Below are 26,160 nucleotides of genomic sequence, written 5' to 3'. Positions count from 1 at the left end.
AAAAAACTATGTCTTTTATATTTCACCAAATCAAACAAACTTCTTAGTGGTAATAAAATATTTGTCAGTTGTAGGGACAAAAGGCTATCTGGATAGACAAGAGTTTTCCTATCAATTTTAGAATTTAGACAATTACTCTATACTCTTGGTTTAATACTCCAACGCAGATGAGTCAGGCTAATAGATTCAGACACTGTCTTAATTGTGTTACGATGCAGCTGCGAATGCAATTGGAGCATACTTGCTGACCTCACAGCTGAAAAAACTATTTAAAAGATCTGGAAACCAGATGTTCCAGTCAAATTTCAGCAGCTGCTTGAGGAGTTTACTCTGAGTAGCTCCCAAAAGACTGTTATCCATTTTCTACAACTGAAGATATGATCGCCTTAATTTATTTCTTTGTTTTGCTGTGGGATGAAGCTCAGGGCTGGGGATTCAAGGATGGAATCTTTCATAACTCCATTTGGCTTGGTAAGAAACTTCATTCATATGCTTTTTGTTAATAAAACAAAGTCTTGTTTTTTCAAACTGTAGAGAAGTGTGCCAAACCAGCGAGCTCTCCAATTCATTTATAGGTGAATGTTGCAAAAAAATCTCATTGAGATTTATATTCTGAAACTACTATATCAGTAACATTTTTATGGCTTTATTCCCTTTAAAGTTTAAGAGTTGTTTTTAAAAAAATAAAATTCCTAGAGAAGAAAATAATTGACTTTTGAACATATTTAACATTAATGTTTTGATTATTTTCTTCTTCAAAGGAGTATGTGTCATAGTTTCAGGAAAAATACTAGAAAGGTTGGAAAAGGTGGAGTGAATTACTATCTGGTATTTTTAAACATTAATTTGTAGCAATATCTTTTGTTTTCACATTGCCTAAATTTTTTTCTATATCTGAACTTGCTTCTGATATAAATGGAAAATGTAGCTAGGATACTAACCTGTTTCATATATATATATATATAAATTTTCAGAGCATTTCTACAGTAATGCAGTAACAGAATGTGTGTGTGTGTGTGTGTGTGTGTGTGTGTGTGTGTGTATAAGCATAAGGAAACAAAGAAAAGTACATCTTTCTGAAAATACTATATTACAATCCCTTTTATCCCTCTTAGTACACATTTAGATGAGATTTTATCTCATTAAAAAATAGGATTGTAGTTTAGCAAAATCATTGTAAAAACTAAAGATGGTATGACATCAAATGTTAACAAAAGCCCCCCCCCCAAAAAAAAACCATGTCAGAACAAGGAAAATATCTCAAATTCTTCAACATTTCAAATATTAACTCAGATAATATTCTCCGGAATTCTCAAGATGCAAATAAATTTTTGTTACTTTATTTCTACTTTTCATAATGGAAAAGTTGATTCTTGGTGGGGGGGTGGTGGTTGCAGTACAGAAAGGAAACAACTGAATAGTGTTGAAAATAGAGAAATAAAATAGTCATTAAATATAAGAAAATTTGCCTCTATCTTACTTTCACACTAGCTAAGCTGAGTCCAGATCATTTTTTCCTTTTCAGCATGTGCCATGCTTTTAATAAGAGCCTCAATGAGGATTTCATTAAAAAGTCTGATTTATAATGGACAGGCTTGCTTTCCCCTTTTTGTTTTTATCCTGCTCCCATGAACATCTTTCCTCACTGGACAAATGCTAATATTTGAATGAACCTGGAGTGATATTTATTGACAGGAAGGCAAAAAATATACATTTAATTATATTATGGGTCATCAAGGCTCCTGCTAGAATATGTGCATTTTTTGCCAGAAGCAAAATAGTCTATAATTACATCATAGCAAACCCTAACTTTGCAATATTAGTAAATTCTCTTGTATTATTCTTTTTCTTTGCTTTTGTTTTTCTGTCAAGGCAATGGGGTTAAGTGACTTGCCCAAGGCCACACAGTTAGGTAATTATTAACTGTCTGAGGTTGGCTTTGAACTCAGGTACTCCTGACTCCAAGACCGGTGCTCTATCCACTGTGCCACCTAGCTGTCCCTCCTGTATTCCTCTTGTGCTTTAGAATACAGATTATTTAAAAGAGGAAAATGTGAATTTTGTGCTTTACAAAAATTTCATATGGGTAGATGGTAATGGTTATGTCCCACAGGAAGAATAAACACTACCTCTTTGTCACTATTGCATTAGAGTTTTGACAGTTTTGACTTGTTATATTTGTATTTGAACTGTAATTTTTAGAAAAATTCACAATTGGGGTGGCTAGGTGGCACAATGGATGGAGCACCGGCCCTGGAGTCAGGAGTACCTGAGTTCAAATGCGGCCTCAGACACTTAATAATTACCTAGCTGTGTGGCCTTGGGCAAGTCACTTAACCCTATTTGCCTTGCAAAAAAAAACCTAAAAAAATTCATGATTTATTATCACTTAGATCTGAAGGTGATTATTAATAAATAAGCCTAGTAAAAACTATTTAGGACTGATTAGAATCTAATAATAATTAAATATAATAGAGGTGGGAGAGGCCTCAGAAATCTTTTAATCTAATCCAACCTATATATTACAGATGCTATAACTTGGGAAAATGGATGTTAACTGACTTTCCCAAAGTCAAACAATGAAATACTAGATGAGATAAAGCTAAAACACCAGTCTCTTAGGTGCAATTATCTGATCTTTCCTCTATAACCATTCTAAAGATAGTGTGCCTAAAGACAGAGGTGAACTTTTTATTTCCTTATGTAGAAATCCTATGTAACTTTTATAATATATTTATATATATGCATATATATCACATAAATATGTGACAATGATAATAATAATAATATGTAGCTGAGAGTGGCACAGTGAATAGAATGACAAACCTGGAATCAGAAAGACCTAAGTTCAAATACTGCCTCAAACAGTTAGTAACTGTATAGTCCTGGGCAAGTCATTTAACCTCTGTCTCAGTTTTCTCATCTGTAAAATGAGGATATTAATAGCACCTACCTCCAAGGGTTTCCATGAAGATCAAGTAAGAAAATATCTACAAAGCACTCTGCAAATCTTAAAAGTGACATATAAAATGCTAGTTATTATATGTATTATATTATATGTATATAATATTACTATTTAGTAAAATGTTAGCTTAATTAGAACTACCTAAAAACCAATCTCAATGTATAAAAATTCTAAATTTTGTAACATTTAAAATTAAAATAAAATATTAAGAATTCAAGTACTTACAGTAAATCTAACTACTAACAGTATTTTTAAGTTTTGCAGGATGCCTCCTTAATGGATGTCTCTTTTATAATTAACAGAAAAATTTGCAAGCAAAACACATAAATTGTTTAAACCTGCCTCTTATAATTTTGTATGAACAATTCATTTGCTTGTCAAACCCTTTTTTGAGGAAATATTCAAATAATGGTATATTTCAAATTCATGTTCTCTGGATTTAATTGGATTTTACTGACAAATAAAACTTTTGAAGGTGGATAAATATGACATTAATTATATCATATTTGCCAACAAAGGGAGAGAAACCCTGCATTGGAATCTCTTCTCTGATTTTTACTAAGTGACTGTGGTCAAGTCACTTTGTCTCTATGGGTCTCAGATTCTACATCTGTAAAGTGAGAGGGTTGCACTAGATGACCTCTGAAGTCCTTTTTATTAAAAAGGGAAAAGAAGAGGGAAAAAGAAAACAACATATAGGAGATCACATACTTGATAACCCAAAAAGTCCTATGATACATGTCTTCATTATGGATGTTGATGATTGAAAGGGCAAAACAATAGCAAAGGAAAGAGTTTTAGAGCTAACACTTCTGAAGAATTGGGTTCAACTATTGTCAGACTCAATTCCTTATCACTAAAGTAGGGATAATAATATTTATGTTACTCTCCTTATGAAGACATTGTGAGAAAAGTACTTTGCAACCTTTAAAACATTATAACAGTTTGAAATATTACTATGATTTTATAAACCTTAAAAAGAGGGAGGAAAAAAACCCTTGATTATACATTTTAAATTGAGAGATTCATTAATCAATTAACAAGCATTTAGTAAATTCTTATCATAATATGTGCAAGGAGATATAGAAACAAAAGGGAGTTGGCCATTATCCTCAAAGAGCTTAAATTCAGTGAATCAGTTAATAAATGTTTGTTAAATACCTACTATGTGGATACAAATAAGAAAATGAAAGACAGTTCCTGTGGGTGTAGGTTGGTACAGGGGGACATGTTAGTGCAGGGGGCTATGGTAAAATATAAATCTAAGGAGTGGTAGAAAATGAAAAATTGATGAGATAAAACTAAAACACCAGTCTCTTAGGTGCAATGAAAATGAATTATGGATGGTATATACAACATTATATTGAGGCAAAATTTTTGTAGAAGATACCATACTATAAAGTTACTGCAATAGAAATGATCAAGATCTAAAAGTTATGGTTGTCTTATAGGTTGGGAGAAGGGAATAGCTATAGACATTTGGTGAGGATAAAATCCAGACTAGATGGGGTTGAGAAAGCAATGGAGAAAGGGAGTTTAGATATTTTTTAACTTTTTTTTTCCTTTTTATTTAAGGCAGTGGGGTTAAGTGACTTACCCAAAGTCATATAGCTAGGCAATTATTAAGTGTCTGAAGCCAGATTTAAACGCAGGTCCTCCTGACTCCAGGACTGGTGCTCTTATCCACTATGCCATCTAGCTGCCCCTGAGTTTAGATATTTTTAAAAAGAGTTTGACTTATAAAAGGGAAAGAAATATAAAATGATAGGCTAAGGGGATAGTAGGATTAAATGAAGGTTTTTGAAGAATGAGGGGAGTGGGATTTAGTCATGGTTGTAGGTAGAAGGAAAGGAGATGGTGGATAAGAAGGGATTGAAAATTAGAATCATGGAAAGGTTGTTGTATTTGTTTGTCTTTCATTCTTAAAAAAAGACCATGATGTCAGAGAAGTAATGCCACAACATGCAAGTGAATTCGATTTAAATGAGGGGTTGCTGTGCAGTCATCAGTCTCACTTTCTCCTCTGGAGTCATCTTTTCCAATGGACAGATATGGAACAGGATTCCTAGAAATGGTAGGGAAGTAATGAGACAAGGGCATAAGCAGAGAGATTAACATTACAAGGAAAAGTCACCTTTTCTTGTATGAGTAGGGAAATGAGAAAATGAGGGATGTAGTCATTTGAAATATAGAATTACCAAGGACAGGAAGATCAATTCTATGACCTCAATATTTTAGGGAGGTATGAGATTTATTTTTCACCTGAGATGGGGGATAGGAGGGATTGGTATAAGAAGTCTGAGGAGAACAGGTATATGCTGGAGTCAGACAGGAAAAGTAAAAATGATGGGTGTGCAGTAAGAAGCAGTCAATTGAAATTATATGAAATCAGATTATAGTGAATCCAGTCAATACAACTTCTAATTATACCATCAGGCAACAAAAGTACAGAAAATGTGGATGGTAAAACTAAACCAAGATTGGAGTTTCTGAATGCTAATGGTAGGGTTCTGGAAGTGGTAGTGAGGAACAAATATCATACCTACTCTTCCTCCTGGACCAGGAGGTCTGAGAGAAAGGGGGAAGATACAGTGAGTACTGGGGACAGTGGCCATGAAAGTAATTTACAGAAAATGTATCTAAGACTCAGGGAAACTGAAAGACTTGCCAAAGTTTACTCAAGTGCAAAGTAAATCCAGAATTCAAACCCAGGATCACCAATTTTGAATTTAACATTTTTTTCCATTACCTATTTTCTTATAATTTCCTTATCTCTCAACATATAAAGGAATACATTTTTGTTTCAAAGCATTATTTGTTTCTTTTGGATTTCTCCAAAACTTTGTCCAGTTTTTAGTTTGTTTATTGAACTCTCAGGCACTTAGTCATTCTCATCAAATGTTTGATATTTTTCCAAGTAAGTCAACAGGATGGATCAATTTTCATTACTTTATTCTGCCTTCATTATACTCATTTATTTGTTTATTTCCCTCTTCATGTTTCATAAGTAAAATCAGAGTACAAAGAAAATCACTATTTTTTTTGAAAGGTCTTTGAAATCTATGGTTATACTGTTTCAGCTAATTCCACAGACTTAGTTTTACACAGATTGAATTTGAGATGCCTAAGGTCTATCTAAGTAGATATACCTAGCAGGTAGTTGGACATTATGGACTGTTTCTGGAAGAGCAAAAGAATAGTAGAGTGTATTGGTTTGGGAGTTATCTACATAGAGATGATGGTTGAATCCATGGGAGCTGATATGCTCACTAAGACAAAGCATATAGAGAGGAGAAGAATATCCAGGACACAATTCTGGGGCACACCCCTAAATACAGGAAAATAAGTGGATGCTAACCCCATAAAGACTTCTGAGAAGGATCAGTTGCTTGGTTTTTGTTCATAAAGAGGATCAAAATGATATTGCGGACAAGGTACAAAGTGTCTAGCTGTGCCTATTAGTAAATATGAGCTCAGAAGGCACTAGCACAGGTAAGGCACAAATAGTCCACATTAACATTTGGAGTTGAGATATCTCTAAATTTGTGCAACTCACATTTCTTGTACAGCAGTTAAGAACATTATGATAGAACAGTGTTGTTCATAATTGTTCAAATTATTTCTTTACAGCATATGCCATTCTTACATTTACTGGTGCCAAATTTATATCTGGTGATTTCGCATTTCATTTTTTTCTTGTTCACAATAAAACCAATGTTAATGATTTTTACCTTGATATTTGAGTAAGTCAAGTCAATAAGCATTTATTAAGTATCTATTGAGCTTCACATGGAGATAGTGGTCACCACCATCAGTTTCATTCTTTCAAAAGTGAATTCAGACTGTGTTCTTTCTCCCTAAAAGTCAATGAAAAGACCTTTTCTTTTCAGTAATCCTGATGACTAATTTTTATGTCAATTGCATGGATTATGTATTAAATATAATTCCTTTGTTAAAATAATTGCATTAAAATCCACAGTAACTACTTATCTATTTGTTGTTGTTTGTCTTTCATTCTCAAAATGGACCGTGGCATCAGGGATGCCATGACATGCAAGTGAATTAGATTTAAATGAAAGAAGACTGGTACAAAGTCACCTCATTTTTGGGAGAGGTCAGATATGGATTCAAGTTGAACCTGGATGCACTAGGCCTTTTCACTTTTTTCACTTTTCTAGTTTGTTCTTTTCATTAAACTGACGTGACCTTAGATACAGGAAAGAAACCTGATTTTTCAAAAGTATAGATAAACATCTGAACAAAAATTCATCCCAATAACTCCCCCAGACTTTCTTATATGACTATAAAAAGATCTCTGTTGTCAAGTATATATGTCATAGATAACATGAATTTTTAAAAATGAGCATAAAATAAAATAAAATAAAGCTATAATGAATGCAATTTCCTATTTCTTTTATAATTCAAATAATACTTCACAGTCTAATGATATTAGAAGATCATTTTAGTATCAATTATCTGTACTAGCATGTAAATATATTTAATTAATAAAATGTTGCATCAACTCATTTTTATTTTTTATCTAAACACATTTATGCATATTATAAGCATGTTACTATGAGTTGCATGTGCTAGGTACATCATTATTTTTATTTTTAGATTCTCTGAACTTAGAGTTCAGAAAAAAATTCATTTAAAAAGTTTTGCTTTTCCCTAAAATTCCCCTCATTCATTTTTTCCCAAAAACTTTATAACAAAGAAAAGTCAGCAGTCCAAAGTGAACAGTTCTGGAAAACAAATTGGCAGTTAAAATAGCTGATGTAATATTAGACATAAAATTTCCAGTAAATTACAAGACTGAATGATAATGATATAGTCCATTTTTCACATGATCCTGCATCCACATAAATAACTCCATTGAATATAAGGCAAAATAGATACTAAGTATACTTTCTTTGGTTCATGCACCAATCCCAGTGCATCAAGGAATTTCTAAAGTCATTTAAACTCAGTTGGTCCTGGCAAACCAATCAATTAACAGGCATAAAGTGTTTAATTGGGAGCTAAATTAGCAAAAGAATAGGCAATCAATCTCAACACACATTTCTGGGATCTAATTCCTCCAGAAACAATCCCCTAACATTCTTCTCTGGACAGGGTATGGAAAAGTCATTGTCATAATTGAATCGAATTGAAGATAAGATTTAGCAATTAGGGCAGCTAGGTGGTGCAGTGGTTAGAACACCAGCCCTTCAGTCAGGGAGACCATGACTAGCTGGGCCTCAGACACTTAATAATTGTCTAGTTGTGTGATCTTGGGCAAGTCACTTCACCCCATTGCCTTAAATAATTTTTTTTTAAAAAGAAAAAGATTTAGCAATATGGAATATGAATCTCTGACCACAGAGGTTTATCTAAACATATTTATGTACATTATTAATATTTTCCACCATCTCAACTGGTAGCTGGAAATCTTTCTCTTTTAACTTCCCTTCACCAGTTAGCAGACTGAGTTGCTTCTATTTCCCTTATTCCTGTGCCAGAAACTGCCACGATTCTCTTTGTGTGACTTTGTTCTTCTTTCCCTTAAAATATAGTCCCTATGATACAAATATCCTATAACAGTTATAAGGCAGGCTTATAGGAAATGGGGTACTGGGAAAGTCAATCAGACTCATCCTTGAAATTTCCTTGGGAAATATAATCAACGCTTCCTTTGGATGTAACCCATTATACTGATTTCTTTTGAAATTTTGTCATTTCACAGAACAAGCAGCAGGTGTCTATCACAGAGAAGCACGCTCTGGCAAATATCAGCTTACTTATACAGAAGCGAAGGCAGTATGTGAATATGAAGGAGGACACCTTGCCACCTATAAACAACTAGAGGCAGCAAGAAAAATAGGTATGTGATTTCATTAGTAAATGTGGGATTTTAGGGGATTTGCTCTCTTGAGAAAAATAAAAATATTCTGCCCTGTTTTCAACTGCAAGCTTCACCCTCCATTTTTCTCAAAAATCTCCTTTTAAGGTTTCTTAATGTCTTTAATCCTGTAGAATGTTAGAGCAGAGTTGTGCCCAGGTACAGGTAAGATCAGCAGCTGCCAGGGTAATAGCATGCAGTGGAGGTAGACAGGGACACTTCATTTTAATTTTGATAAACTGAACATTTTCAATGACAGAAAATTCCATTTTTCATAGAATGCAGGTATTCATTTCATGATGAATTTTCTCATGTAATCCTCTAAAAGCTTCTATTGAACAGCAATAAACAATGAGGTTATTTTGAACCTCACCTAGAGAAACTTTATCACAGCTCAGCCTTAGAACTAACAAAGATAGAAAAAATATGGAAAAGGTCTTCTTCCTTCATATCTGTCTAGGTTAAAAACTTAAACTATTTACTGCTCAGGCAACTTTCTATGGGTCCAAGACACAAGCAAAGGCAGAGTGTGAATATGAAAGAAAGTACCTTTGAGAAGCAAAAAAAAAAAGTGGCATAAATAGAAGAAACCACAAGCTCCTTGTTTATTTATTGAATCTTTTAGATTTTTCCTGAAGATTCAGGCCATGACTAGCTCTTGAAATTTCTTTCCATCTCAGTATTATTAATCTCTTCAGGTACACTTCTTTGCTTATTTAAAAACATTTTACTTCCAGTTTGTGGAGTACATTAATTCTATTAGAGCTAAATTTTCTTTAACCATTTTATCTTTTTCATTGAATTGCTTTTTTTTATCAAATTCTATGATAATAGTTAATTAACATGCCATTTCATTTAGAGAAATAATTAAGAAAGAAAAAATAGCAGCAGCATTAATTCACATAATTGGTTACCTGCATGTCATATTCTAATGCCATGAAAAAACAGTGACATTGGTTTTAAGAAGGGGAAAACAGAATTTTTTATGCCATGAGCCTGTCTAGCAGTTCTGTTATTTCTTATTTCTATTCATGTATTTTATTGTTACATTCCCAAATATACCCACACATATACAATTATACATATATACACTCTTATACACATACTCCATCTGCTATACCCTATGCCATTAACATAAAATAAAAGGGAAGAAATTCAACAAGACTAAATGTAGCAATTCTAGGCTTACTCTCCCAACACACACACACACAGAGAAGCAAGTCAGATGCTTAGAGCTAAGCAATACCACTACTGGGTCTATACCCTGAAGAGATCATGAAAAAGGGTAAAAATATCATGTGTACAAAAGTATTCATAGCAGCCCTGTTTGTGGTGGCAAAGAATTAGAAATTGAGTGAATGTTCATCAATTGGGGAGTGGTTTAATAAACTGTGGTATATTATGTGATGGATCACTATTCTATTAGAAACCAGGAGGGATGGGATAACAGAGATTCCTGGAAGGACTTACATGAATTGATGCTGAGCAAGATGAACAGAACCAGAACATGGGGGTGATGATCATCCCTAATGGACTTGCTCATTTCATCAGTGCAATAATCAGGGGACAATTTTAGGGTATCTGAAACAGAGAATGATATATACATACATATATATATATATATATATATATATATATATATATATATATATATATATATATATATTTATCCAGAGAAAGAACTGTGGAGTTAAAACAAAGACTAAAGACTACTACCTTTAATTTTTAAAAAAAAATTGTCTTATGTACTACATAATTTTACTATCTCAAATAGTTTATTTTTTCCTCAAGGATATAATTTTTCTCTCAACACATTCAAATTTGATCAATGTATAGCATGGAAACAATGTAAAGATTATCAGACTGCCTTCTGTGGGGGGTAGGGGAAGGGAAGGGAGGGTGGGGGAAAACTGTAAAATTCAAAATCTAAAAAATGCTAGGTAGAAACTGCTATTGTATAAAACTGGAAAATAAATAAAATATTTTTAAAAAACTGAAAAAAAATAAAAAATAAAAAACTGCCTTGGCTGCTTCCCATAAATTATGATATGATTTCTCATTATCATTTTTTGATTAATTATTTATATGATTTGCTGTTTGATCCACTCATTAAAATTACATTATTTAGTTTCCAATTAGTTTTTGGTTTATCTTCACATGACCCTTTATTACATATAACTTTTATTCCATAATGGTCTGAGAACTATAAATTTATTATTTCTGCCTTTCTGCATTTGATTATAAGATTTTTGTGCCCTAGTACATGGTCATTTTTGGTATAGGTGCCATGTACTGCCAAGAAAAAGGCATATACTTTTCTATCCCCATTAAGTTTTCTCCAGAGGTCTATCATAGCTATGTTTTCTAAGAGTTCATTCACCTTCTTAACTTCCTTCTTGTTAATTTTGTGATTAGATTTATCTAATTCTGAGAGAGGGAGGTTGAGATCCCCTAATATTAAAGTTTTGCTGTCTATGTCTCTTCATAATTCATTCAGCTTTTCCTCTAGGAATATGGATGCTATATCACTAGGAGCATATATGTTTAGTAATGATATAGCTTTATTACCTATGGTGCCTTTTAAGAAGTTGTAGTTTCCTTCTTATCCCTTTTAATGATATCTGTTTTTGCTTATCTGAGATTAGGGTCACTATCTTGATTTTTTTTACTTCAGCTAAAACATAATATATTTTGTTCAATCCTTTTACCTTTACTTTGTGTGTATCTCTGCTTCAGGTGTGTATTGTAGGATTCCGTTTTTTAATCCATTCTGCTATCTGCTTCATTTTATGGGACAGTTCATTACATTCACAATTATAGTTAAGATTGCTAATTCTCTATTTCTCTCAATGCTATCTTCTCCAATTATATTTTTCTCTTTCTTTTCCTCTTATTCCTCGTCACCAATGATTTACTCCCTTTTTCCTTTAACTTTTTCTTTAAAATTTAACTTGCATTTTATTTTCACTTATGCCTTCACCATCCCTTTTCTCAGTCCCTTTTCTTTCCCTTCCCCTGCCCTGCCTCCCCTTCCCTGTAGAGTAGGTTATATTTTTAAACCCAAGTGAGAATGCATCTTATTCCCTCGCTGGGTCAAATCTATTGAATAGAATTTATTCAGTGTTCACATTTTCCATTCTTCTCTCTCTAAAATTATAAATCTTTGTGCCTCTTCATCTGGTGTTATCTCTCAAGTATTATTAATCAAGTATCATCAGTCACAGCTTGATTAATTGATTGCTTGATAAACTCAGTGTTATTAAAGTACCATCAGAGATGGTTGGTTGATTAACAGCATTGCCTCAAAGTCACCAAGTACCCTCCCCTCTTCTGTCTCATTAGAAGTACACTTTTCAAGAGTCTTGAATTACATTAAATTATAATCATTTTTTACTTTTTAAGTACCCTCCAATAACACACACTCCTCATGAGCCAAAGTCTCATCCAAAACCAAATCATTTCATGAACTATTTGTACCCTACCTCCCAAGCACATTTTCTCCCGCCCCCATTCAGGGTACTTAACCCTTTGTTAAGTAAAGTATGAATTAAGTCCAGTCCTGATTTAATTAACTATAAGAATCTCAAAGGGTTCTAAGTACTGGGATGCTCTTAATGTCTCAAGAACTTTATAATTGATTTTAAGTTAAGGGAGACACTGACTCAGGAACACTCAGTTTATCAGAGCAAATGTTAAGCTTTATGAGTGCAGTAGAATTAGAATAAATCAAAGGAAACTGAGACACTTAAGTATAGAGTAAACACCCCTGCTTTCCATCAAGACATTTTGTCTCAAACATAATGTCATCTTGGACCTCTTCAATGGAGAGATAAGATCTAACCAAACCCATATCCTCTAAGTCCAGTCTCTTAAATTATATTCAACCCTTTAATTATCCTGAGAAGTACAATTCTCAAGAATTATATCTCCCATTTTAGAGTTGTATAAAATCCTTCCCCTTTTCATTTACCTTTATATGCATCTCTTGAGTCGTGTATTTGGCAATTGCATTCTTTGTTTAGTTCTGTTCTTTTCTTCAGGAAATTTTAGAATTCCTTTATTTTGTTGAATATCCATCTTTTCCCCTGATAGTATTTGCTGAATTTTGAAGGGTAGTAAATTCTTGATTGTAATCCTAGGTCCTTTGCCCTGTGATATATGGTATTCCAGGTCCTTCAGTGATGAGCTTGATTGATAGGTCCTGTGTGAGTCTGCTTGCGTTTCCTTTGTATTTAAATTGTTTCGTTTTTGCTACTTGCAGAATTCTCTCCTTTATTTGAGAATTCTGGAATTTTCCTTTAACGGCCATTGGAGGTTTTATCCTGGGGTCTCTTTCTGGAGGGGTTCTTTGTAGTCTTTCAAAAGCTATATCGTCTTCTTGTTCTAACAGATTTGGACAGTTTTCCCTGACAATTTCCTGCATGATGTTTTGCAGGTTCTTTTTTTGATCTAGTCTTTCTGCTAGTCTGATGATTCATAAATTACCTCTCCTATTTTCCAGGTCATTTGTTTTCCCAAAAGGTACTTTACATCATCTTCAATTTTTTCAGTCTTTTTATTTTGTTTGATGGAATCTTATAATCTTGTAGCTTCATTGGTTTCAATTTATTCAATTCTAATTTTTAGGGCTTTATTTTCTTCAATTAGCATTTGTATTTCCTTTCCCAATTGGTTATTTTTACTTTTTTTTTAGGTTTTTGCAAGGCAAATGGGGTTAAGTGGCTTGCCTAAGGCCACACAACTAGGTAATTATTAAGTGTCTGAGACTGGATTTGAACCCAGGTACTCCTGACTCCAAGGCCTGTGCTTTATCCACTACGCCACCTAGCCATCCCGGTTATTTTTACTTTTAATGAAGTTGATGTCTTTGTTCAATTTTTCATAATTTTCCTGCATGACTCTTATTTTTTGTTGTTGTTAATTTTTCTTCTTTCTTCTTTGGTTGTTAAATTCTTTTTTTAAACTCTTAATGGGCTTTTGGATTTGAGTCCAATTCAAAGATTCTTTTGAGAATTCCTCTGAGTACTTTTTCACTGATTTCTTCTTCTGACATGGTATTGTTATCATCTTGATCTAAAAAGTAGTTTTCTATAGTGAGTACTCTTTTAGCTTTTTTGCTCATCTTTGTTGTTTTAGCTCTACTCTACTCCTGGGGTATGGGAGTATAGATCCAAGCTTTTTATGCTCGGGCTAGGGTCTTATCCCTGGCTTGTTGTTGGCCAAGATGTTTCCTATGCAGTTTAGGCCTTGCCTTTGCAGAGGTTTATTTCTTCCTTTATGTCCAGGTTTTCTGCCTATGCAGTGGTTTGTTCCCAACCCAGGCCTGTCTTTCCTCTCTCCAGCCTTGTTTGGCTTTATTTCCCCTTTTCTCCCAATGATGTCTACTGTTGAAAACTTCTTTGGATCTTCTCTTTTTCTTGGTGGGTTCTGTAGCTTTAATGTCTATTCAGAGGCTTCATTTATCTTTTGGTAGGGGAAAGTTCCAGGAACATACTGACTTCACAAAACCATCTTGGCTCCACCCTGGAAGTTCATGACTTGTATATAACTAAAGCAGACTGCCCTAAATAGGTCACAGAAAATATTTTTAGATTTCACTTCTTGAGGGCCTCTTTTTGTATCCATAGAGCTTAGCATAGTGCCTGCTGTAAAGTAGGTACTTAACAAATGTTTGTTGATTGATTGATTGATTGATGAGGCATTGCTTTTCCTTACATACATCTTGGTAGAATACCTAATACTAATCTCAGCATCAAAACTGAGACCTAGAAAACATCAGCTAGGAGACCAGAATGATAACCTAAATTAGTATCTATTTTTAGGGGAGGAAGAGGATCAACATTTCCATGGAAAATTCCACATTTGAACTCATATTCTTTTAAAACTCCTGGTATTGGAATTTATGATCCATCTATGTCTAATTTTATGATTAAAAAAAGATCTTTTGGGGTGGCTAGGTGGCGTAGTGGATAAAGCACCAGCCTTGGAGTCCTGGGTTCAAATCCAGTCTCAGACACTTAATAATTACCTATCTGTGTGGCCTTGGGCAAGCCACTTAACCCCATTTGCCTTGCAAAAACCTAAAAAAAAAAAAAGATTAGTAAAAAAAAGATCTTTTTTTTCTCGTAAAAGAGAAATGACAATGTTGTAATATATGAAATTTTCCATTTTTAAGAGAGAATCACTTCACTGATACCACTCACTAAAAAGTATGATTTCATAAAATGTATTTGAGTCATTGAGAAACTCCTGAAATTGAATACAATCACAGGTTTTGTTATATTTTGTTTTTAGCTAGCAAATCTGTAATACAATTTACCAATCAAGCCACTGCAATACAACTTTCTCTTGTAGGATTCCATGTGTGTGCTGCAGGATGGATGGCTAAAGGTAGAGTTGGTTATCCCATTGTGAAGCCTGGGCCTAATTGTGGATTTGGAAAAACTGGCATTATTGATTATGGAGTACGTCTCAACAGAAGTGAAAGATGGGATGCTTACTGCTACAACCCTCATGGTTAGTAAAAAAACATTATTTCATACCTTTTGTGTATTGTAGTTTAAAGTGAACCACAAGTGAGGAGTGTTGCAAGGATTTACTTAGGCCTAGAATGTTTCAATCCACAGGAGACAGCTGCATCTATTAGTGGATAGTGTTCTGGAATTGTAATAAAGAAAATCTGGGTTCAAATGCTGCCTTTTACAAATATTAGTTCTGCAGCCTAAGCAAAGCAGTATCTCTCATCCTCAATTCTCTCATCTATAAAAAAAGGTACTAATAATGGTATCTTCATTCCAGAGTTTATATGAGTTAATATGTTAAAAGACTGTAAACATTAAATTTTTTCCCATTATTATTTACATCTCTAAAGAGCTTGGGTTTTCTATCCTTATTAAGAGTAGAAGATAGCTGTGATTAAGCAATCACTACTTTACTTTCCTATCTTCAAGGTAGTTATTAGAGCTGGAATTACAACTAATTATCACAAATGCCATATTTGCAATCCAGTAGTACAATGCTTTTGAGGTTCAGGATAAAAGTCCCTTTTCCTCTTTGCTACAGGTAGTAAGTAATCCCTTCTCAAGATGGGAAGGCAATATAATTAGTTTAATCTCCTCCAATTTACCTTCCCTAACACCAAATACAAAACATGAAAGACAATCATAGATAGTAAACAGCATATATTGAGGCAAGTAACAAAAAAGTAATCGTGAAAGTAATTTTACTGACAAGGTTAGGTTATGGGATACAAAAATCTGATGGTCAGATCCAAAAATATATGTTTATTTCTGCATCTTGAATTCATCCCTTCTGTTAGATTATTATAACTAATTATACTTATAATTAATTATACTTATCTTTTGGGATTGTGATTGGTTGACTGATTCTTAAGTATTTTTAAAGTTGTTTTTCTTGCACATTTTTTCAATATGTCCAGTGTGGGAATTTGTTTTATATGAACATACATATGTGTTATGAAGAATTTTTTTTTCTTTGGCAATCAGGGAAAAGAGATAGGAAAGCAAGAAATAGATTTTTGTTCACTGAAAAAACAAAACAAAATAAAATAAAACCAAGTTGTTTGTATAATATTATAGTCATTGTACAATTTATTTTAGTTATGCTTGTTGTATTGGTTCATACAAGCTTTCCTGGGTTTCTCTGAACTGTTTACATTTGCTCTTTCTAACAGCACAATGATATTGAATGTCATTTTTTATTTTATCTTTGCTTTGGAAATAGCACTACGACTATTAGTTTAAATTGTTTACAAGTTTCACAGTTCTTTGTATCTTGATTTATAGCATTTTAATTTGGGTATCCAATTGAAGACAACATGGTTCAAATCTCTGCCAAATTAGAAAACATTTGAGTAATGGAATATGTTGTATTACACTTGGACCCTAGATACCTGTAAGATGTCATAAGCACCCTTCCACCTCCACATATCTGATCCACATCATAAGTTAATGGTGTTTATGAGATTCCATGATTTAAAAAAAATAATCTTTATGTAAGAGCTAAATCCTGGTGATAATTTTTTAAAAACCCATCTAGCCTGTGTCTTTGGACGAGTGTCACAGAATGTATTGATTAACCCTTCCTCAAGTGTTTCTAGCTTGGTAAGAAGGGCCCAGAGCTCAATCTACTGACATTCTCTGCAATAACCTAGCATTGCCCAGCCATATCACAAAAAAGTATTAAAGCAGGCTTGTGGTAGATAATATATCTTTTACTTAACTCCATCTCATAAATATCAATATATAGTGTCTCTTCCCATTCCAAATCTCCCCATATCTCTTAGAATAGAATAAGACTTTAAAGCAAATGATGAGAAATGGCCTTGATGAACTTCATATATTCATTTCAACCTCAAAAGACTGAACAAAGTATGTCTGAGATATGGTGGTTTGGATACAACTAGCCAAGTCCTGGAGACCATTTTGAATTACCATTTCAGAAAGAACTCCCTGAAAGAATTAGTCTTATCTTGATTTGCAATAATTTTGGACAATCATCTGCACATAAAATATCTCAAAACTCTACCAAAAGACACAGATATAAGTCAATTTAATCCCAAACCATTTCTTAGTCTAGGGCTCTGCACAATTAAAATGCTCATTTTTCTACTTCATCATTCAATTCTACTATAATGTAGACATAATATATCTCATCTGTTATACTATAGTGGGTGGTAGAATATTTTTCATAAAATATTGAGTATAAGAAAAACATTCTAACAGAGTTATTTAGAATAGATTGCTTCAGGAGGTTATGTTACCTCTTCATGTGAAGTCTTTAAGCAAGGTTGAATAACTTTTTCATATATGATTCAGAAGGGATTTTTTGTTAGGGATGCATTGCACTAGATGTCCTTGAGGTTCTTTCCAATTTAGTTTCTGTGAAAAAACCATAAATGTAAGGAAACCAAGAAGCAAATTTCATTCAAGAAATGGGTTGATATTTTATTACCTAATGGCACTTATTTTCCCTTTCAGCAAAAGAGTGTGGAGGGGTCTTCACAGACCCAAAACGAATCATTAAATCTCCAGGATACCCAAGAGAATATGAAGATAATCAAATCTGCTACTGGCATATTCGATTAAAGTATGGTCAACGTATTCATCTGAGTTTTCTGAACTTCAATGTTGAAGATGACATAGCTTGCCTTGCTGACTACTTAGAAATTTATGACAGCTATGATGATATCCATGGCTTTGTGGGAAGGTAAAAATGACTTTTCATCTGGCTAATTAAATTGAGATGCAGCAGCTTGTCATTTTTGGCTCTGCATTTCTGTAGTATTAATCTCCTACATCCATTTGCTGAGATCTTCATTGACTCAACATCCTGTTTTGACAAAGAGGGATTCTTTGGCACTAAAAAACTTGGCTTATCTATATTATGTTATAATTGGTAGCTTCATTTTGTGGTTGTTCTTTGTTGTTAAGAATTAGATTTATAGTTGATTTTTAAAAATCAAGTGCTGAAGTTCTAGCAATGTATTCAAAGTTAAAGAAAATGTGTTATGGAAAATTCATTATAGTTTCAATGTCACCATCTCCCCTCCTTATAATTTTTTTAAAAAAGTGTTTTCAGGGCAGCTAGGTAGTGCAATGGATAGAACACCTACCCTGAAGTCAGGAGGACCTAGGTTCAAATTTGACCCCAGTCATTTAATACTTATATAGCTGTATGATCGTGGGCAAGTTTTTTTTTCCTATCTCTTTGAAGGTGTCTTTATACATAACCACAGCAATTCTTTCTCCTTCGTTTTTTAAAAGAACACAAAACAAAAAGTCTTTTGAGCCTACAGGGCTCATCATCAATAAATGTTATAGAAGTTTATCTTTGTGGTACATTAATTCTTCTCCATATCTATGTTTTATAAAGTTTCTTTTGCTAAAAAAACCTGGCAAATTCCATAATTTCCATGCTAATTTTCCATAGAAATGAAGGGAAATCACAGCATGAATAATAGTGTCAAATAATCCAAAATTCTTTTAAAATAGGATGTTTACTGTGAAAGGGTATTTTGAAAAACTGGTGAAAAACTATTACTGGGTAAGAAAATAAGTCTTCAGAATAATTTTTAAGAAGACAAAGGGGAAATGTATCAAAGATGAATGGAATTTTTTTAAAAAGCTGAAACCTTTTTCCTCAAAGTCACAAAACAAGCCTTTTTTTGTCCTTTTAAACCAGTTTCAGATATCTACTAAAAACATCTAAGATACTATTCATGTGGTAATTTTCAAAAAGCCTATTCTATTACTTAAATTACATTATGTAATATGTTTTGACTAAATTAATTAATTTCCTAGAAGCTTACATAATTCCTGCTTTTTATATGGTTCCAAATAATTGTTTTCAACTTGTGATAGAGAAATCTTTGAGTGTGGCCTTTGACACTTTTGCCATTCAAAAATCCTCCCATAGTTGTAGTTGGCAAAAGTATCCTAAGAAAGGAGAATGATATCATCACTTTTTTTTAAACTGAAACCAGTCCTTACAAAGGCAACTTATGGTATGGTATAAAGAAGAATCCTGCAGTTGTATTTTCTAGAGAATTTTAAATAACTACATAAACTATTATAAAAACACAAATCAAGAAATGACAAAATTTTTCTTTTACTTGTGTCCTTCATTTTGACAATCAGTTCATTTAATTGCCATACTCTCCTTTCTTGTCCTTTTTAAACCTAAGTATTAAATAATTTGAAAGTACATCCTAGAAATAATTTAATTCAATTGAAAAAAATGAATCAGTGCTCAATGGAAAGGGAATTTTTATTAGTAATAAAAGGCAACATAATAATCCAAGAATCATTTGTTTTCTTTTCTTCCTTCTAGATACTGTGGAGGTGATCTACCAGATGATATTATTAGTACAGGTAATTGCAAATTATTGGGACAAAAATATTGTTGAATGAACTAAATATACCTCTTTGGGTCCAGTTTGGGTCACTGAGAATGAGATGTAAGTTCTCAGAAGAAATGATTGAAACACAGAATTTTAGAACTAGAAAGAATCTTAGCAATCTTCTAGTTCAACCCCCCCTATCTTATAAATGAAGACATTGAAATCCAGGGAAAATGAAGGTACAGGTTTACAAGGAACTGAAAAATATGAAATATTTATCTAAATATCTAAAATATGAAAACCTACAAATGTATTTAATTTAGTCCATGTAAAGGAGGAAATTGTAGTTGTGGTTATTCAATCATTTCAGTTGTGTCCCACTCTTCATGTGTAGCTTCTGTTTCTTATTGGCTTGTCCCTTCGGGCAAGTCATAACTTTGGAAATTCAAGATCTTCATTTGTGAAATGGATGTTATTACCATTTTATTATGCTGCAAATTTTATAGGATTGTTATGAGGAGACCACTTTCTTTGCTATAAAAGTGTTATTACTTGAACCCAAAGTCTTCCCCATAGTGTGATACTCTTACACTGTTGCCTTTCCGAAAATGAACTAAGTGGAACTTGAATAATTAGATTGTCATAAAAATGAATTTTTCCCTATTGCTCAAACTAATATAAATACCTTGCATTTACATGGCACTTTTAAGTTCTTAAAGTTCTTATATTTCGTGTGACTCCTTTCATTCACAACAATATAAAACTTAGTAGCAACAAGGATTATCACATTTTACAGATATAGAAACTGAGGCCAGGGTGGTAAATTGACTTGTTAAAAGTCACAAAGAGATAGAGTTGGAGTCTTCTTACTTTATGACAAACAGGTCTTTAAAGAACCCACTAAACCAGAAAATAGCACCACCACCCCAACCAGTCTAACAAAGCTCACAATTCTGTATTTGCATTGTCTGCTACAAATCTCTTTGGGAACATAATATTTAAAGGTTTTTTAGTCATTTATATCTTTTCTTTTAGGAATAAGATTATAAGATCCTTTTGAAAGCAGGTTTTGATGGGGGTTGGGAAGATGAATGGTAGAAAAAGTTTCTTAAGCATCTTTTCCAGAAGACTTAGAGAACGGTGTGAGCATTATGGAAAAACAAGAAAAAAAAATGCAGCTTACTCTATTCACAATTTTATGAGCCTACTCTGATTATAAATGCAAAAACGGGGTCACTGAGAGGCTAACTGCAAGAGTTCAAAAGAAAATACAAAGGCCAAAGAATAATATTTTATTTCATGATGATTAAAAACATGGAAAAAATTAAATTTTAGCTGCAAAGAGGAACAAATATTAGCATGAATAAACAGGGGCAAAGAATTTTCTAGAAAACAAAGCAAAAAGACAACAAGAAATTTGAGAGATGAAAAATGCATAATGTTCCATTCTTAGCCTCTCAATACAAACTGAGTAGATCTACATAACATGAACATTCACATCTTTATGTTTTAAAGATGTTTAAAGTTTCAGGTAGAGAATCTCTCACGAATTCTTGCAAATGGGAAAGGTACAATTTAAATCCAGAGGAAACCTTACCTGAAACACAGCTGTCAATGGTCCTACTCTCTTGGGACCAGACATGTTCCATTTTCCTCTTTAATGTTCTTAGGCACGAAGATGATGGATTGGAGTTGTCTCTCTTCTCTAACATTACCTCAAGGTCTTACAATTTGTGCTTCCCTCTCCATATTTAGGGGCTCAGTAACTAGTAACCTAGTGCTATTTAAACTCTTAAACATAAGATTAGCCTTTATAAAGGGATATTTACTTCAAAAATATAGCAAGAACACAAATACTATCATTTCACCCAACCATCAGTAGCATAATCCTCCTTAAGCCACCTTCACTATATTGGGGAATTGGGGTGGGGCAGAGTGCAGAGGGATTGGGCTCACAATTTAACTCAGTCCCTAAATTGCACTGTTCATGTACACTAGGACACAGCACATGTACAAAGGATATAGTAACCAAGTACACACATAGCCTTTTAGAGCCATAATCAGTGCATGATGTTCCTGGGCTGGAGTCCAAGACCCTTGTTCTTCAGTGTTCCTTCTGAGTTGGCTGTAATACCCAGCTTGGATTCCTGGATTCCCATGGCTCATACTTCTGGATCAAATTGGAGATGATACATCTAGCAACTAGGGATCATTCAGAAAAAAGCTAAAAAGCTATATTCATTTTTCTGGGCTATGTGCCCTAAGCAGGGGTGAGAAGGAAAGGGAGGGAAGTTGGCTAATCCTTCCCCCTTATCTCCTATTGTTACAAGTTTTGAGTGAAACCTTTTACTTTCAGACATAAATGAAGCAAAAACCTCCTTGTATGCTGAGCAATGGGGATTTTAAAGACTGACAACGTCATCCACACGAGTCCATGTAAAAAGTCTTTTCTCAAACACTTGGCAGGTTAACACAGAATGTCCAAGCATTCTCTAGGCCTCTAGTTCCCCTTGGGGATCTCCTTTTGATACCCTAAAGCAGTTCCCCTAGTATCTTTCACGTAGGAAATACCTTTTAGGTAGTCTGAACATTTTCTTAGGTTGCCTAAACATTCTCCCAATCCCCAATATATTTGTTTCATCTTAGTGTAGTAAAATATCATAGTTTTAGGACATGGTTCTTTGAAGTTGAGATTTTTGGAAGATATGTATAATAGCAGTTATTGCCAAGTCTACCTTAGTTTCTGGACATTTCCCTCCAATCTTTCCTGGCTCTCTAGGGTGTGCCAAGAAATGGGATAAGATTGAGGTTTGGGTTCTTCCCCCCACCCCCAGCAGCTCTGAATTTAAAAGGAAAAAGATCCTATATTTAGCATCTACTTATACAAAACTGGATGTGGAAATGATCCTTACTCCTCAGTCTATGCAAGTGAACCACAAGGTGTAGGCTCAAATAGGTCCAATTCAACTGACAAAGCTAGACCCAACCAAACTAAGACAAGAGAATTCCATCATCATTTCAACTCTTTAATGACCATTTACTGAATTGTAAAAGACTTGTAGTCAGTATTGAAGGAGGAACTTACTTACAGAGATCTTTGAAGTATTATAATATTTGTTCAAAGTACTATGGCAAATGAATCAGTTATATAAAAATTAAATGATATCCCTAACCACATTGTTACGGATAACTGAGGAGAGCAGAAAGCATGTCATATGAGAATCCTTCGAAGAAACTGGGAGGCATTTAGCAAAGACAAAAGAAGACTTAGGGGAGACTGATAGTTGTTTTTAAGTATGTGAAAGATTGTCTTATTGAAGAGGAATTGGATTTATTCTGTTTGGATTCAGAAAGTAAAAACTTAGACAAATGCATTGAATTTAGTCCCTGTAAAGGAGGAAATTATGGTTGTGGTTATTCAATCATTTCAATTGTGTCCCACTCTTCATGCTCTATTTGAGGTTTTCTTGACAAAAACAATGGAGTGGTTTGCCATTTTACAGATGAGGAAAATGAGGCAAGCAGGATAAAGTGATTTGTCCAGAGTCATACAGGAAGATAAGATTTCCTGACTCCAGGCTCTGCACTGTATCAACCACAATACCTAGCTATCCTAAAAAAGTCAAGAGGGAATCCTTATTTAAATGTTGGGCTTCTAAGGTCCCTTCCACCTCCAATATCATATGACAGATATAGGAATCATCTACAATTTAGAGGCTTTATTTAAGCAAAATTGTGTCTACTATGTGTAAGGCACCATGCCAAGGACTGAGAATGCAAAGATTAAAAATAAAACAAAACAAAACTTTGTTCTTAAATCTTGCAAATTTAGAATCTTCTGATATTCTCAGCACAAGAAGACCTAAAATTTTTTTAAAAACCCTAAATCTGCACTAAGACTTTTGGGACACATTGCATTTATTTACTTGCTGAGGGCAGAGAGCAGCAACCTAGAACTGACTGGAAGAATGGCTGCTTAGCCCAAGTTGTGCCCTGGTTCTGTGAATGCTACATCCAGAGTTAGATCCTCTTTTTCTTTTTGTTTTAAATCAATGGGACAAAAGTCACATACAAGTAGGAACTTACAGTAGGATAAGATTTCATTGGAGTGAATTTCCCTCTTTCCCTTAATAAGGTAGACTTAGCTTCTACCACTTAAGAAAACTGCACTGATAGATGTTAATTTCAACTTCATTTATTAATAATATTCATGCTCTTGAATGAATGTTGAAGCTGAAGAATTTTCAGCAGATTACTTCCTAAATAATCTTTGTGATTTCTTTCTATAGGAAATGTCATGACCTTAAAGTTTTTATCTGATGCCTCAGTGACAGCAGGAGGTTTTCAACTCAAATATGTTACAGTGGATCCCATACCCAAAACTGGTGAAGGAAAAAATGTCAGTACAAGTTCTCATGGAAATAAAAACTTTTTAGCTGGAAGATTCAGCCATTTGTAAACCAACACAACATCACTGAATTGCATTCATTTTTACAACTCTCTTTGAATCTTAATTTTTAAAAAGAAGTCACTGCTGTCTCCAGGGGGACAGGAGCCAAACCCCTTGTAAATGCTAACCTTTGCAATGCTTTGACAAACGGTGAACTTCGTGGATGAAGATTGAAAGCCAACAAACAAAAGTGAGAAAGAATAAAGAGAAGATAACTTTTATCTTTACAAAATCAAGAAATTTTCTAAGTGGACATTACTAAACAATGAACATTAACTTTTCTTCCTATTTATCTTCTCTCTTTCATATATAAATGTGAGTATTATGATTGGCATTGCATGTTACTTAGACCCAATCCTTTGTAATTTTCTCTTTCACTCTATTACCCCTTGGGTTCTGATTTACAGCTTTCTCTTTTTTCCAATATAATGATGTGATTTTACAAAATTCCCATACTTTAGAGTCTTAGAATCTTAGAATCTTAACTAATGTCAAAGTATAATTATCAAATTAGATAATGTATATGAATATGCATATTCATATACAAAAATTATAAATTTATTTAAAAGATAAAAAGGACTATTAGAAAAATAAAGTATCATTAATAAATGTACAACAACCAGGATTTTCACATCAGCTATGATAACAAGATTAACTTAAGATCCCTGGTCATCAAGGACCATTTTTTAAAAAGTTACAGAAAAGTTATCACACTTTCAACCACATTTGTAACACCCCTAAGGAAAATTACTGTCAATAAGTATTCATTTAAAGTCTGTGCTTGGCACTATACGTAGGTACCACAAGTATTTAATTATGCGATGTTCTCCCTCCTCACTTCTTAGAATTCATATCTTCAAGAAGCCTTTTGTGATTCCTTCAGTTGCTATAACTGTATTTATTTTGTATTTATCTTGCATGTATTTATCTGTGTACATGTTTTTTTCCCCTAAGAAGAATGTAATTGCCTTAAGGGCTGAGACTCTCAGTTTTATATTTGTATTCCCTGGCACATAATAGGTACTTAATAAATATTTTTTGAATTGAATTTTCATTGAATTCAAAGTATTTAATATATTGTATATCATGTGTAATTATGTGAGTAATTTAACACAAAGACATTAGATTTAATATCAGATTTACAGTGGCTTTTTTTCTATTAACTGACTTTTTCTCCCTCCATTCCACTTCCAGCTCAGGTACCACTTCTTTCGTGAAGTTCCAGGTCTTCTCTCATGGCACTTTGCCTGGACCTCTCTTTGGCATCTATCTCATGATCTCTTTAAGATCATTGTTATTTGTGTACCTTAAACCCCCATCTACCCCCTTTCTTCAATAGACTCAAGCAAGATCCTTAAAAGTAGGATTTCTACCATATCTTCAATGATTTTGTTCTTGGTACTTCTTAATAAATGTGAATCATCTTTTTTCATTTCACTGAGTTCTACCCAGTATGTACTTCTATTCCTCAGCGTAAATACCTGGAATATCTGGGATAATAATACTGTTTATAAAAAAATTCTTGGGGCAGCTAGGTGGCACAGTGGATAAAACACCGGCCTTGGAGTCAGGAGTACCTGGGTTCAAATCCAGTCTCAGACACTTAATAATTACCTAGCTGTGTGGCCTTGGGCAAGCCACTTAACCCCATTTGCCTTACAAAAACAAAAATAAAACAAAACAACAAAAAAAAATTCTTGGAAGTCAATCCAATTCAGTGTCCTCATTACTTCTAGTCATTAAATAAACTTTTTATTTTGTCTTCTGAATCCTTGGGCCATATTTGTTAGCTGTTTTGTTTTTCAAATACAATTTGAGACATTTTTTAAATGTCTCTCTATATAATCTCTATCCCAGTGTATATTGGATGGAACTCCTTAGGAAGTGGAGATAGTGGCTCTGCTCTCTATGGGAGGCAGGGAGGAGTTGTTGAGAGCTAGAGAGCTCCAGCCTTCATTAGTCTCCTTTGAGAATCTTCAAAGACTATCCACCTTTGGAACTTT

At 33.6% G+C, this 26,160-nt stretch overlaps 1 protein-coding gene across 1 annotated transcript; it reads left to right on the top strand.

Moving 5' to 3' along the window:
• Positions 1-303: 303 nt before the first annotated feature.
• TNFAIP6 (TNF alpha induced protein 6) lies at positions 304-25,200 on the top strand. The gene is made up of 6 exons (XM_074215979.1): positions 304-471; positions 8,691-8,828; positions 15,201-15,362; positions 17,846-18,074; positions 19,698-19,738; positions 23,997-25,200. Exons 1-6 carry the CDS (start codon positions 378-380, stop codon positions 24,164-24,166), a joined length of 834 nt encoding a protein of 277 aa, XP_074072080.1. The 5' UTR covers positions 304-377; the 3' UTR covers positions 24,167-25,200.
• The last annotated feature ends 960 nt before the right edge of the window (positions 25,201-26,160 follow it).

This window comes from Macrotis lagotis, chromosome 1 (genome assembly GCF_037893015.1).
Source record: "Macrotis lagotis isolate mMagLag1 chromosome 1, bilby.v1.9.chrom.fasta, whole genome shotgun sequence".
NCBI lineage: Eukaryota > Metazoa > Chordata > Mammalia > Peramelemorphia > Peramelidae > Macrotis > Macrotis lagotis.
This window is presented reverse-complemented; position numbering and strand designations above follow the sequence as displayed.